This window comes from Ptiloglossa arizonensis, chromosome 3 (genome assembly GCF_051014685.1).
Source record: "Ptiloglossa arizonensis isolate GNS036 chromosome 3, iyPtiAriz1_principal, whole genome shotgun sequence".
NCBI lineage: Eukaryota > Metazoa > Arthropoda > Insecta > Hymenoptera > Colletidae > Ptiloglossa > Ptiloglossa arizonensis.
Window position 1 is genome coordinate 6,956,875 of NC_135050.1, and position 12,558 is coordinate 6,969,432.

The following is a 12,558-nucleotide window of genomic DNA, read 5'->3' on the forward strand; positions in this document are numbered from 1 at the left end:
ACGCGAAGCTTGTAACATTTTATTATCAATGGAAAACGTATAAAAAGAAATGGAAAAATACCTTACTCGATTAATACTGAAAAACCCTTCTGAAAAACCCATTCCAAAATTAGATACAACGTCAACAGATCAAACTATATCCGATATAAATCGTTACACTTTTTCTACTGATCACGAAAAATACGATTGGACAAAGTTGCTCACCTTCAAAACAAGTGACTCGGAATCGAGCACGATCTATACACATCCACGTGAACCGAACAACGTTAAGGGTGGTTGGTAGCAATTTAACGGCTATAAATTATCCAATCGGTTTCCAGGTTTACATAGATCTACCCTGTTTTCCGGAATTTAATTCCGATCTCGAATTCGTGCAGCAGCTGCTAATGGAGGAGTCTGTGTTCTGCCTACCAGGCCAGGTAGGTTGTTTAAACCGCGCACATGTCCGTTGATTTCCACCTATTACACGCTTTTGTGTCGTTTTTTTTTTTTTCTTTTCTTTTCTCGCAGTGCTTCGATTATCCGTCCTACATGAGACTGGTGATCACGGTGCCGATGGACATGCTGGAGGAGGCCTGTCGGAGAATCCAGCAGTTCTGCGAGAGGTGTTACTACAAGACGGCCGAGAACATGCGAATGAACAATTTGGACGATGTAGAGATATCCTACTGAAGGGAGAAAGTAATACGGCTCGTTCGTCTGTTCCTACGAGGGTGCTAATTACTCTCGGCGGGATACGCGTTACGACGATGATCCCTCGGGAGAGGGGCCGCATCATCGTCTTTTGATCCGACGTCTTCGTGTGCGTGAACGTGAATGATTCTCGTTTAACGGAGTCCACTTTAAATATGTAATTATGTACGTAATAAATGTTCTCCTTTCCACGTGAGATGCAAGTATCTTTAAAGGAACCGGGCCTAATACGAGTACAGTTCGGTTTATTCCCTGGGATAAAAATAATTGCTTGCTGGATAAGTTTCGTCGTTTGTTGAGAAATGGAGTCATCAGGTTCGGCAGGGTTAGTTTTCTGATGATGGTACCACTGGTTGACGAACATCTGGTGAAGTTTCGTGTAGATCTGTCGACTCGTTCGTGTATTTACTGTCGTTCAAAGTTCAAGTGTCGTAGTAGTTCCTTTACAATGGAAAAAATGACAAAACTTATCGAAGAAGCTAGTATGTAACAGGGATACGATACATTCTTGCGCACAGTACGAACAATCGTTTCACGCTCGAACTTTATGTACAATTCTCGAATAAATTTATCCGTACTTGTAGTGCTGATGTGCGAAGAAGTATAGCGGTGTGTATAAGAGCGCTCGTATATACCGTGCAGTGGAGTCGTATGGGCAGCTAGGTACTATACCGTGTGGGGAATATGGCCAGTATGGTTTTAATTGTATTTCATTGAAAACGTAATGCGAAAGAAACTTGACTATTATTTATTCACGAGAGTAAAACGAGAGTCGCTCGTGAAAGGACAATTTAGAATTTTTCAGGGCCAGTTCGGCCTCTGAGATTCAAAACACGCGCCACGAAACAAAGAGTACGCGTTTCTTTGATCGTTATCTACGTTGGTTGTATCGAGAAACCAGTGTGATCGTTTTCTAGATCGAAGAAATCAATCGTGATTTTAATTTAACAGCACGGTGCCTAAAAATTTTGATACATTTACCGCAAAGTATACTATCCGTTCATTCGTACTTTAGAAATTGACAACTCTCTCGGTTGAATATTTGGAACTGAAGATTTCATAGCTTCCAAAATTGAATGAAACACTATTTCAAACAAATTACAGAAACTCCACCGAGTCGTGATCGTCGAAAATGAACGAAATTGCTAGCTAAATAAACTTTTCAAATTTGATTCGGACAATTTGGCCGGGAACCAATTAAAACTTTCGGAATAATATGTTTGTAATATCGCAACATAAACATTTAATAAACTTTTCGATTAGCGAAAAGCACACCAATCAAAAGCTGGAAACGCTTGGAACTTTTATTTAACTTCGCGTGCCCTTATGCATATAAAACGCTTTATTTTATTTAACTCGTGAAACACGACAAGTAAATGTTTCTCCTGCTATTAGTTTATGGTATTTGTATTCGTTTAATCGGAGCACACCGCCGAAAAGAATATTAATTTACTCCATTGTGCAAACCTCGTAATACTTTTACGTTTATTTCGAATAGGATGTACTGCATACAATGCAGAAAACGATTGTACAGGATATTGAATTGAAAAAATATGTTCCGTGTACGTAAAGGTAACGAGTCGCACAATTCACGGTGGATTATGTTATTATAATAAAAATAATTCGACTTGTTTTATATCGCGAGTACTTGCCCCGGATAAAATAACTTTGCACGATTGTTACGTTCGTTTTGAGTCTGTAGTAAATAAAATCTTCCAAACAATTCGTACACACCGAAACGTTTCGGTAATAACTGTTGTTCACCAAAACTGTGTTCGTGTCCATTAACCTTTTACGGACCATTAAAAATTGATAACATTCCTACTTCAAGTCCTATCGATCATCCTACTCCGTCGAGAACAGATTAAGTAAACACTTGAAGAACAACTGAAGCATATAATTCCGATAAAATTTGATAAAAGTTTCTTCCCAACTAAACAGAAAACAATTTCAGTCACGATTCACAGTTTATTGAATATTTTCTGTATTATCGTATTTCCCCCTCCGAGCTCTACAACTTCTTCATCTTTCGCGACGTTTCCATACCTTCGAAAGCAACAAATACATTTAAGTGGAGCTCTTTTATAAACGAGCCGAAGAAAGAATTGTTTCGGAATGCCACTCAGTAGAGACTCCTCGATTGGAAAATCTCTTCCCAGCGAAACATCTCACAAATAGAACAACATTTATTTAACCGTTAGCTCGTGATCGTAGAAAGGATCCTACTTTCGGAATATTGAAAGACTTCTTGATATCGAATAACTGTTTATTCTCTGTACAGTTAAGAGGGACTAGAAACATACAGTGTCTCTGATAGATTATTACCTCACAGATTGCTCGAATGTTTCCGTCGATGAATCGGTTATAATTAAATTCGATGCACATTTCACGAGCACTTATCGTCGAACTTAGCGCGAAAGAGATTAATCATTGATTTCCAATGACAAATTATACAACACCCGCAAGAGTTTTGTGCGTGACGTTACGGGCTGCATAAATCTATATCCCCTTAACCTGTACATTATAATTACTAATTTCTACACAGGGAACTTTGGCACGGCTTTGAACGCGCTTTCGTCTATACGTTCCGACGATCTAATTAATTTCCATTTCGCACACGCGCGTTAAACTTTACACCGGCCCGTCTGTCGCTAAACACACGAATTTCGGTTAATTCCGGCGACGAAATGTTTCTGCTCGAAATTCGATTGCGCCGCGTTAATAATGCCGTCGCATTCTTCCGTCTTAATAATTAAATCCGCAGCCGACGGTGTTGCGGGAAATTCGTTGAACCGACATCAACCAGATCCGCCTCCGGTTCCTTCGTGCTCTTGTTAACTTCTTTCCAACGAATTGTACGCGGCGACACGACAGAAACATTACACCGGGATCGCGGTCGATAATTAAAACGAACAACGAACGACAAAAGCGGCCTGCAATCGGCCCAAAGCGATTTCACCGCTCACGATGAACGCAATTTACTTCGAAATCAAGTTTCCTGAAATACTCTTTTTTTTTACTTGCACGAGAAGTGAACAAACCGGACCGTTTGTTCGTTGTCGGCCATTATTCGGGTAGACTTTCCCGATCGTCGCGTGAAACACAAACGGACAAGTAAATATCGAGAAAGGGTTGTTTGGAAAGTTATTTTGCTTCTTTTGGTGAAAATGAAACACGATTTTTTTAGAACGTATAAAGATTTTATTAAATTATATATTCTCCATTTTGGAAAACGAAATGAGTTTCCGGACGACTCAGTAATAGTGTGTGTATATTACAGAAAGGAAAGAGCGCGTGTCATGGAACAATGAACGTGAAAAATAGAAGAATAAAGTATTCATTCCCGAGTCAATCTGCAAAACAGTCGCGAGAAATTTCTAGCGTTTTACCGGCGATAAGAAACACGGAAAGAAATAAAGAAACACCTTACGTAATTATATAAATTGGGAAACTCGACTTTCGATGGAATCTGTACACCTTATGCTGTATTTCTGAACCCTTTTGGACCGGATTTTAGATAAATTGTAAATTTAGGAAAAATTGTAACTTACTTGGAAACAGCAAAGATAGATACACACAAGTTGTTGAGAAACATTTACCACTGTTTCGAGTGTATAGTAATTTCTGCGCGCTGTACAAGCGAACATTGAGCACAGAGAGTTAAGAATTATTTTCTAAGCACTTCTTCACTAATTCTAACAATTATTTACTCGTTTCTTAGGTTTTGTGTCGCGAACATATTTTCTACACAATTGTAAAACATTCTGAAGTTTAACCATGGTAGAAAAAAAGTTTACGCGACATGCAATCTCACGTTGAAAGGACTTTAACGTAAACGATTTATTTCGCTAACCATTCATTCAGAATTTGACATTTACTTCGGGGTCATCCCATGCCAAATCGATCACTGTACTCCAGATACTCAGAAATTTTTATGAAATTGAAATACGTTGTAGACACGTGAAATTAAAGGGAGATGATGGTTCATCGTTTTCCTGGTTTCAAATTTGTATAAAAAAAAGGAACAGAACTCGTCAAAATTTGCGATATTTGTCCACTTTTGCGAACACAGATTGTACAAATGAATTTTTATTGCCGAAACTATCAATCGTATCGAATATTTTTTCCAGGTCGAACGAAAAAATTCTTATTTCCTAAATTTCGATTCGAAGATTAGATATTAAAAATCTCGGGAAAAATATGACTCGATTCTGTGAAGCTTCCTCTACAAAATATGTCGTTTCTAGCGCGATTACATGATAATTAACATCTTGATTCAGGTAACCGACACATACGACCAATTGTTCCGGTCAGCGAACCGTTTGCCTCTCATACATTATCATTTTAATGAGGTGCACATTGAAATTGGCAGGTGTTATGGTTATTTTAATGCTGTCATTTGTATCCGAAGAATAATTTTAACGACTATTGCTAAATTGATTTCAAACAAGGGATGTGTATAAAACACTTTAACGCGATTAATTTCTGTTTTCATTTTACTGCCCTTGCATTGACTTAGAATCTTCTGCATAGGATTGATAAACCGAATGGATATTGGGATTTTACCCGACAAAATAAAATAAAACTATTAATAGATTATTAGACAAAATAAAAATATTAATTATAATTAAAATAACCACGTTAGAAATGACATACTTTATAGAGGAAGCTTCAAAAAATCAGGTTATTTCTTTCGTGAAACATTTTAACTCAATTTTGTTCCTTCATATGTTTCATAAATCTTAACTCATTTCGACGTAAAATTTACAAACAACACGAAATTGTTTATAATTTTTACGTTGCCGAAACGACTGATTGGCGCGGAAAAAAATTTATTCCGAAAGATCGACCATTCTCCATGGAAACGAACAAAAAAAAGAGAAACTCGATACATCGTTTCGCTGATGAAAATTCATTCGTGCAGTCCAGTTTTACGAGAATCGACAAAAATCGCACACTTTAACGTTCCGAATTTGTTGAATAAATTTAGAATCGACAAAAGTATGAATTAAAGCTTCCATAATTTTATACAGACGACAATCATACTTCAATTTCAACGAAGCACATGATCTTGAGTACGAGAAAATCAATCGGATTTAATGTAGAACGACTCTTTGATAGTGCAAATTTAAAAAGATTGTCTAAAGTTAATTTCGTCGACGTACACCCCCGTTTACAGATATTAGGACATTTACAGGTTTGGTATAAAAGGTGATATTCGATCCAAGTTGTATAACTTGTGTTAATTTTGTAAAATCGCATTGGCAGAAGTATCTGAATTCATTTATTTGGCGTTTACATAACTTAGTTCTCCCATTTATTGCATTTACGTTATTGAAAATCTACATCGCGTCAATTTAGGTTTCTGTTTATATTTATATGAATTTATCTGTGTCTTTTCTAGTATGGCACAACGTTCGAGATAGTGAAAATGAATATCTGAGAGAACGATTTCGATATTCCTCCACCTGTTTCATTTGAATTCTTGCGCGTTTGTATGTTTGGTAAATTAAGAAAAATGACAGCAAAGAAACGTTTCGAAATTGTAACTATATCAAAGGGTGGTTATTTTGTAAGGGAAACAAAGCAAAAGATAGGAATTTTAAAGTTTTCGGTGGGACACAGTTTAAAAAAGTGTTTTTATACTGGAAGATATACTTGGGGAAAATATTGAGGACATCTCAAGAATATAACGAGTGTTTATTATCGCTCGAATTACAAGTAAACGAATAGACGAAATTGTTCTTGAATATTAGCTGAAATGATTGAACATTGCGATGAACCAATTTCCGTTACAACCATGAAGAGACATCTGCAAGAAGATGGTTCTCGTGCCTATATAGCAGTAAAAAAGTCTTTGTTAAGGCAACGAAATTAAACAAAAGATTGGAACGGGCTAAAGTCCATGGAAATTGGTTAGTGGAAGAGTTGAAAGACGTTTTATAAACAAACGTCTTCGGTTGCTGACGACGAGTGCTTGTCCGTAAGAAATTACAAAATACAATGACTCAAAAAGGCATTGTGTCTGACGGGGCAAATGTGACTGATGATTCAATAAAATTCAACGGAATTTTGAAAAAAGAGAAATATTTAACAATTTTAAATCACTCTATACCATCCGAACGACGATTAATTGACTATAACTTTACGTTTATGCAGGATAACGTTGCGAAGTATAAGGTGAAGATTTTTGAAGAATATTTGCAAGGATTGCAGAATAATAATTAACTGAAAATAATATGTCGACCTTCTTAATTACCAATCTGAACCCAATTGAAACAATTATGGAGGAATTAGACCGGAAAGTTCGGAAGCTCCGTTCAAAGTTGGAATTTGAATTTTAGAATCATTTATCATACAAAATGCATGGAATCAAAGAACAACAGAGACAATAGAAAAACTAATATTATGAATGTTATTGAGAAACGCGATGTATACATCGATGAAAAGAAAATTTGATTTTATTATATGAAATTGAGATTTTGACTACATTATTGATTATTAAGAATTTGTATCGTCCAATGTATCAAACTAGATGACATTTCTGTTAGGTTTTGGTAGTTTCGTAATGATTTTCCAAGTTTGACCAATTTTTTGCAAGCGTCCCAGTACTTATGGACGGGGGTGTATATACCTACATTATAGATACCTACGTTGTATGTCTGCTTAGCTCGTTCTTGTTGTTCTTATAAGCGGAACATACCCTCGAATTTTCGGACTCCATTTACCCCCATATATCATTCCCGAAGGCAATGGAAAACACGGGCGTCTCCCGTATTTTGTGCTTCACGTGAGCTAGGGTCGGTGTTATCTTCGTAGAGACTCCATTGTAACACAGTCCGCTAACGAACACACACAACCAACTCATTACGCCCCACGAACCTGTATTATTATTCACATTGCGTGATAGCGGTGATTGCATTTGAACGACCGTAAATATTCCGTCCCGCGAAATATAGTTGTATTATAATTTTTTGTTAATCTGCAATACGTTGCGATAATACAAAAGTCATTCGGTAAAATTTATGTTCTCCGAAAATTAAGAATGAGCACAATGTTTATATAAATCGATAAAGAGTGCAAGAACATTTGTAACACTATTTACAAGAATTGATCTTCTGGTAAAAAATAATACAATCGATGAAATTGAATATTAAATTCGAGTGTAGTATAATTAGTAAAGATTGAGTTTTTATTAAATAATAGTAATACAATCGGCAAAAGTCAGTTTCATATTCGTGTATAATATGTTTAGAATGAATGAAAAATGTGACGAAATAAATAAGTTACTGAGAAGCAAGTGTATTTTAAATAGTTTGATTGCTGTTCAATTCTTTATTTCTTATTCTTCTAATATTTATTAGACGATTCATAATATTTATTCGTAAATGCTTTTGAGTCTTGAAATTTATAAACATCAGCATCTTCGTATACTTCGTAAAATGAAATACGCTTGCAACTAACATCAGTATTTCTTCGTAAGTGTTGAGAAATAATAATGCGTTTATAAATAATTTAAATTTTTACCAAATTTGACCGTCGTGTGTATTTTACAAGAAGAAAGAGAAAATTTACTTGTGCGTTTGTTGTAATATATCTCCAATACTAAGATGTACCTAGGAAGGTAGCATTTGTTTATAAAATAAAGTATTGCCGGCAACCTGTAATATATAATATTTACATCATTACACATTACATGACATATTGATAGAGTAAAGTGTATCTACAATTTAACGTCATTATATTGTCATTAAGAAAATGTATATTAGCATTAGTAAGTTATATATTGTCATTAAAAAAATGCATTTCTTTAAAATATGTTAAATTTGATTCATAAACTTGAAGCATTCAGTTAATATGTTTTTTATCTTGTGTTTAACAAATATTATCTTTTCTTATTAGTAAAAAATACTTTACTATTCGTATTCAACAAAAATTTAATACCATTAAATTCTTTAATGCTATAAAATAAAATTCATATATCAGAGTTGTTAAAACTATGGACGGTTAAAATTTCTCGAGGTTGTAAAAAATGTTGAAAAACTTAAGATATGTTTTTCATTATTTTGAAATATCAGAAAATTAAAGAAGTTTAAGAAGCAGGGTTGTATTATATAAAAGGTTTTATTCAAAAATCCACGAATTCGCTTCAAATTTCAAGTAACATACAATTTGAAACCGGTGAGTACTTCATAAAATTAATAACTAATTTCCTCCATTTGGATTTTTTTTTTCTGATTATTTCGGTCAAGTAGAAATGGTAGACTATGTACAATTAGTATGTTGTACTTTTCTATTTGATTCATATATTTTATTGTCAACACATATAACAAATTTAATTTTATTATATATTTCTCATACTTGGACTATTTACATCTAACTTCATTGTATTTTTTAATTATTTTTCAATTTTGATATTATTGTATCTTACAAAACAGATCGTATACGTTTAGCGTAAAAAATTTGCATATCAATATTAAACAGCATAACCCGTTTAAACCATAGTGGTATAGATTATTCCGAAGTATAAATTATTTCTCGATGAACGATTAGATTGTAACAACTATGTCGGAAAATCAATACCAACATGGAATAGACGGTGAAGGTAGATATGTATTTTAATCCGAGTTATTACATTATAATACAATCCAAGCTATGTAGACGTTCTTTTGAAACTATTATTGTAATTAATTACAACGGTTTACTTACGTTTATGCCGTTTTACGTTGAGTGAAAACTTTTTATAGACTATTTTACTTCTCCCGTACTTTTCGTTTCACGTCACAAAAGATAGAGATCTAGGAAAATTTGTTAAGCCTCCTATTGTATATCTGGAGAAACACTATTGTTTCTTGCGTAATTATTTTTAAGTGCACAATGGTATGCTTTTATAAACAATACAAATGGAAACGTCGCTTGTACATCTTAATGACTTCTAAACAGACTCAGAAGGTTGTCGTCCCTAAGTTATGTAGCCCATGAAGACAACAAAATGGACTTCTGTAACTTGATGATATCATCATTATTGGATCGTTCAATTTGAGAAGTTAGTGGTATTGGGTTCTACGATTCGATAATTTTATGGCCTATTGTCACAAGCCTAATATCGTTACCAGGCTGTCGTATAATATGGAGAGATGGTGTAATTAACTTTCACGATTAGTTGATAGGTCAATTTTGTTAAACCTGACTCGTAGATAACATTTTATAGTGAATACTTGAAGAGCTTATTTCGAAAATGTTTGAAATCTAAGAAATACGAGGCTGAGAAAATAACGATTTTTTAATTATTATTTGAAATGTACATTTTCACTATGTAGAATGTTAGAGAAATGTACAGAGAGAATCATTACACTCGGTTAAAAAATATATAACGACCACTAATAACGCAATGAAATAAGAAATTAAGGAAATAATACATTTTGATCATTATACGAAGAGATAACATTTCAGTTTAACTTTTGATTCGTGCAGAATTTTTATAAATATTGATTGAGAAAAACCACATAAATGTAATTAATGACACGCTAAAATAATTATACTTAGTATTGCAGTTTTCGCGGTTTTAGAAAATACTCTCGAATAAAAGATCATCACAGAGTAACTTTCATTAATTCTCAATTCTTTCACAAGATGAAATACATCGACGGTTGAATACAAAACATTTTGCACATAAAATACTATTTGATTTGAAACACAATGAAAATAACTATATGATTGTAAATAGTTTCTTTTTTTTTTATAAAATAAATACTTTCAATATTACAAACAAAGATGTATATTCAGAGATACTCTGGAGAAAACTTTTCTAGCATGAGAACCTTTATATTTGATTAAATATGGATAAAAATATTTGGAAATAATGTATAACATGTATTCATATCTGTGTACATATTTTACACTCTGCATTTACAATTTATCCAAAATTTGTTCGACAAAACGAAATAAAAGATCAAAAATTAGTCGAGGAAAGCAAACTAAAAGCCAGGTCCAAGAGATTAATTTCCTCCCTTGCTAATTTCGTTTAATTTTCTGTTGTTTTCGTGGACATGATACATTAAAATCGGTATACGCGAAGTGAGGGTAGGAAATGAAAGGTGACTTTCGTGATGAGCGACTTTATTCTACGAATAAAGGCTCAGTGCTTTGTATACAATGTTTGTTCTCCGTTCTCAGGATCGTTATTTCTCGTTGAGACTGCAAAGAGGAAGGATCTTCATAGCAGTTCCTTTTTTACCTGATACTCCATTCGTCCGCCTAGCCCTTACTTCTGTGTAGTTAGGTGCGCTTACTTTCAATGCCTGTTCACTCATACATTACGATCCACCCTTTCCTGTAGCTGCATTTTGTTTCTATGTTCATTTGCTCGAACTGTGGGATTACGTTTCATTTCATTTCCTTCGAAATCAGGCGTCCTGTTCATTTTAAAACGTAACTTTGGCAACGTTTATCAGCGTTAACGAACACGCCAGTATACTGGAAGAGAATTTTGTTATAATATCGTATTTCATATTTGTATATAAAATATAATATAACGATACTCTGTGCTGCACAGATGCTTATTAAAATTGTTTACGGCGCGTTTAATATTTACGAAACGTTGTATTTGCACATTTTAGATATTTCTTCTCTTTTCAAAGACTTTCATTTGCATTTTTACTCCGAGAACCGATTCTCCATGATTTAACAAACAGAGTTGTATAAAATTTATGTCTCGAAAATTACAGTTGCTTCAAGAACCTATAATCGCATAACAACGGCAATTTTTTGATTCGATTAATAGAAGATAATTTAGAAAAAGATGCACCAGTTAAATATTTCTCGAATTATCTATGAAAGACGTAATGCATCGCTGTTGTTTTGTTATGGTGAAAGCGATCGAGCATATTTGTGAATTTTACATCGTAACTCTTACAAATTTTAATACAAATATTTTCATTTCACGTGTGGTCAACAATTTTCTTTACTCACTGATAAGATATAGTATCGTACTGTTGTTTGCGTAGATATTTGCGGTATTCTCGTAAATTAAGCTTTAATAACATATAAATATAATTCTAATCTACAATGGTGGTGTTGAAATTAACTTCAATGGTGTCAATAAATGGTCTATCTCTTTCATACCATTCGGGATAGGTGGACCACATACTCGATAGCGACAAAAGTGAAGATGATTTTGAAGTCTGAAGTAAAAATCAATGCATTGATTGAGGCGAAGATTGTTAAGAAACAAACGAAACATGTTTGTTCTCGCTGGCTCCTCGAGAAATGTTCTGAATTTCAAAACATTTGATTATCATGGGAAATAATGAAACCCTATTATAATTACCTCGGTAATTATAATTATAGTAATAGTAATAATAGAAATAACAATGTTCTACTCAATAAAATAATTTTTTCGATAAAAATAATTGTTAGTGACCATTTTACTGCAGGAACATAACTTCCATTCAAGCGTTCACGACAACCAGAGGAACGAGGGAAAGATGAACATAGTTTAAAATTTTATTTTTCTCTTTCCGTAACGATTTCTGAAGATATCGTATTACGATAATTATATATTGTTGAGAAGGTAATTAACTGCAGAAAATGACGAGTCTGATACTTAGTATTCTTAAAATATTTAATTTCGAGACGTTTTTAAAAATGTTAAAAATGTTTTCGAAATTACTCTACAAAAAGTATCATACTTGGAAATTGGCACACAGTACAGTTCAAATAGGTAAGAAAAATTCGGAAGATTTAACATGATTGATCAATTACTAATTTTCGTTATCGATTAAATAAATCAGCCGCAAGTATATTTCAATTGTGGATGAAGAATTGTATTCATTTCAGTTGGTAATCACTATTTAAGTTAGTTGT

General features: G+C 33.7%; 1 protein-coding gene across 3 annotated transcripts in view; it reads left to right on the forward strand.

The window, feature by feature from the left end:
- Positions 1-889, forward strand: part of Tat (Tyrosine aminotransferase) — a 31,854-nt gene extending 30,965 nt beyond the window's left edge. For all 3 annotated transcript variants that reach the window (XM_076307875.1, XM_076307876.1, XM_076307877.1), the window contains 2 exons: positions 321-419; positions 511-889. In XM_076307875.1, the coding sequence (XP_076163990.1) occupies positions 321-419; positions 511-672 (261 nt within the window). In that variant the 3' untranslated portion in view covers positions 673-889. The remainder of the gene's footprint in view (positions 1-320; positions 420-510) is intronic.
- Positions 890-12,558: the final 11,669 nt, after the last annotated feature.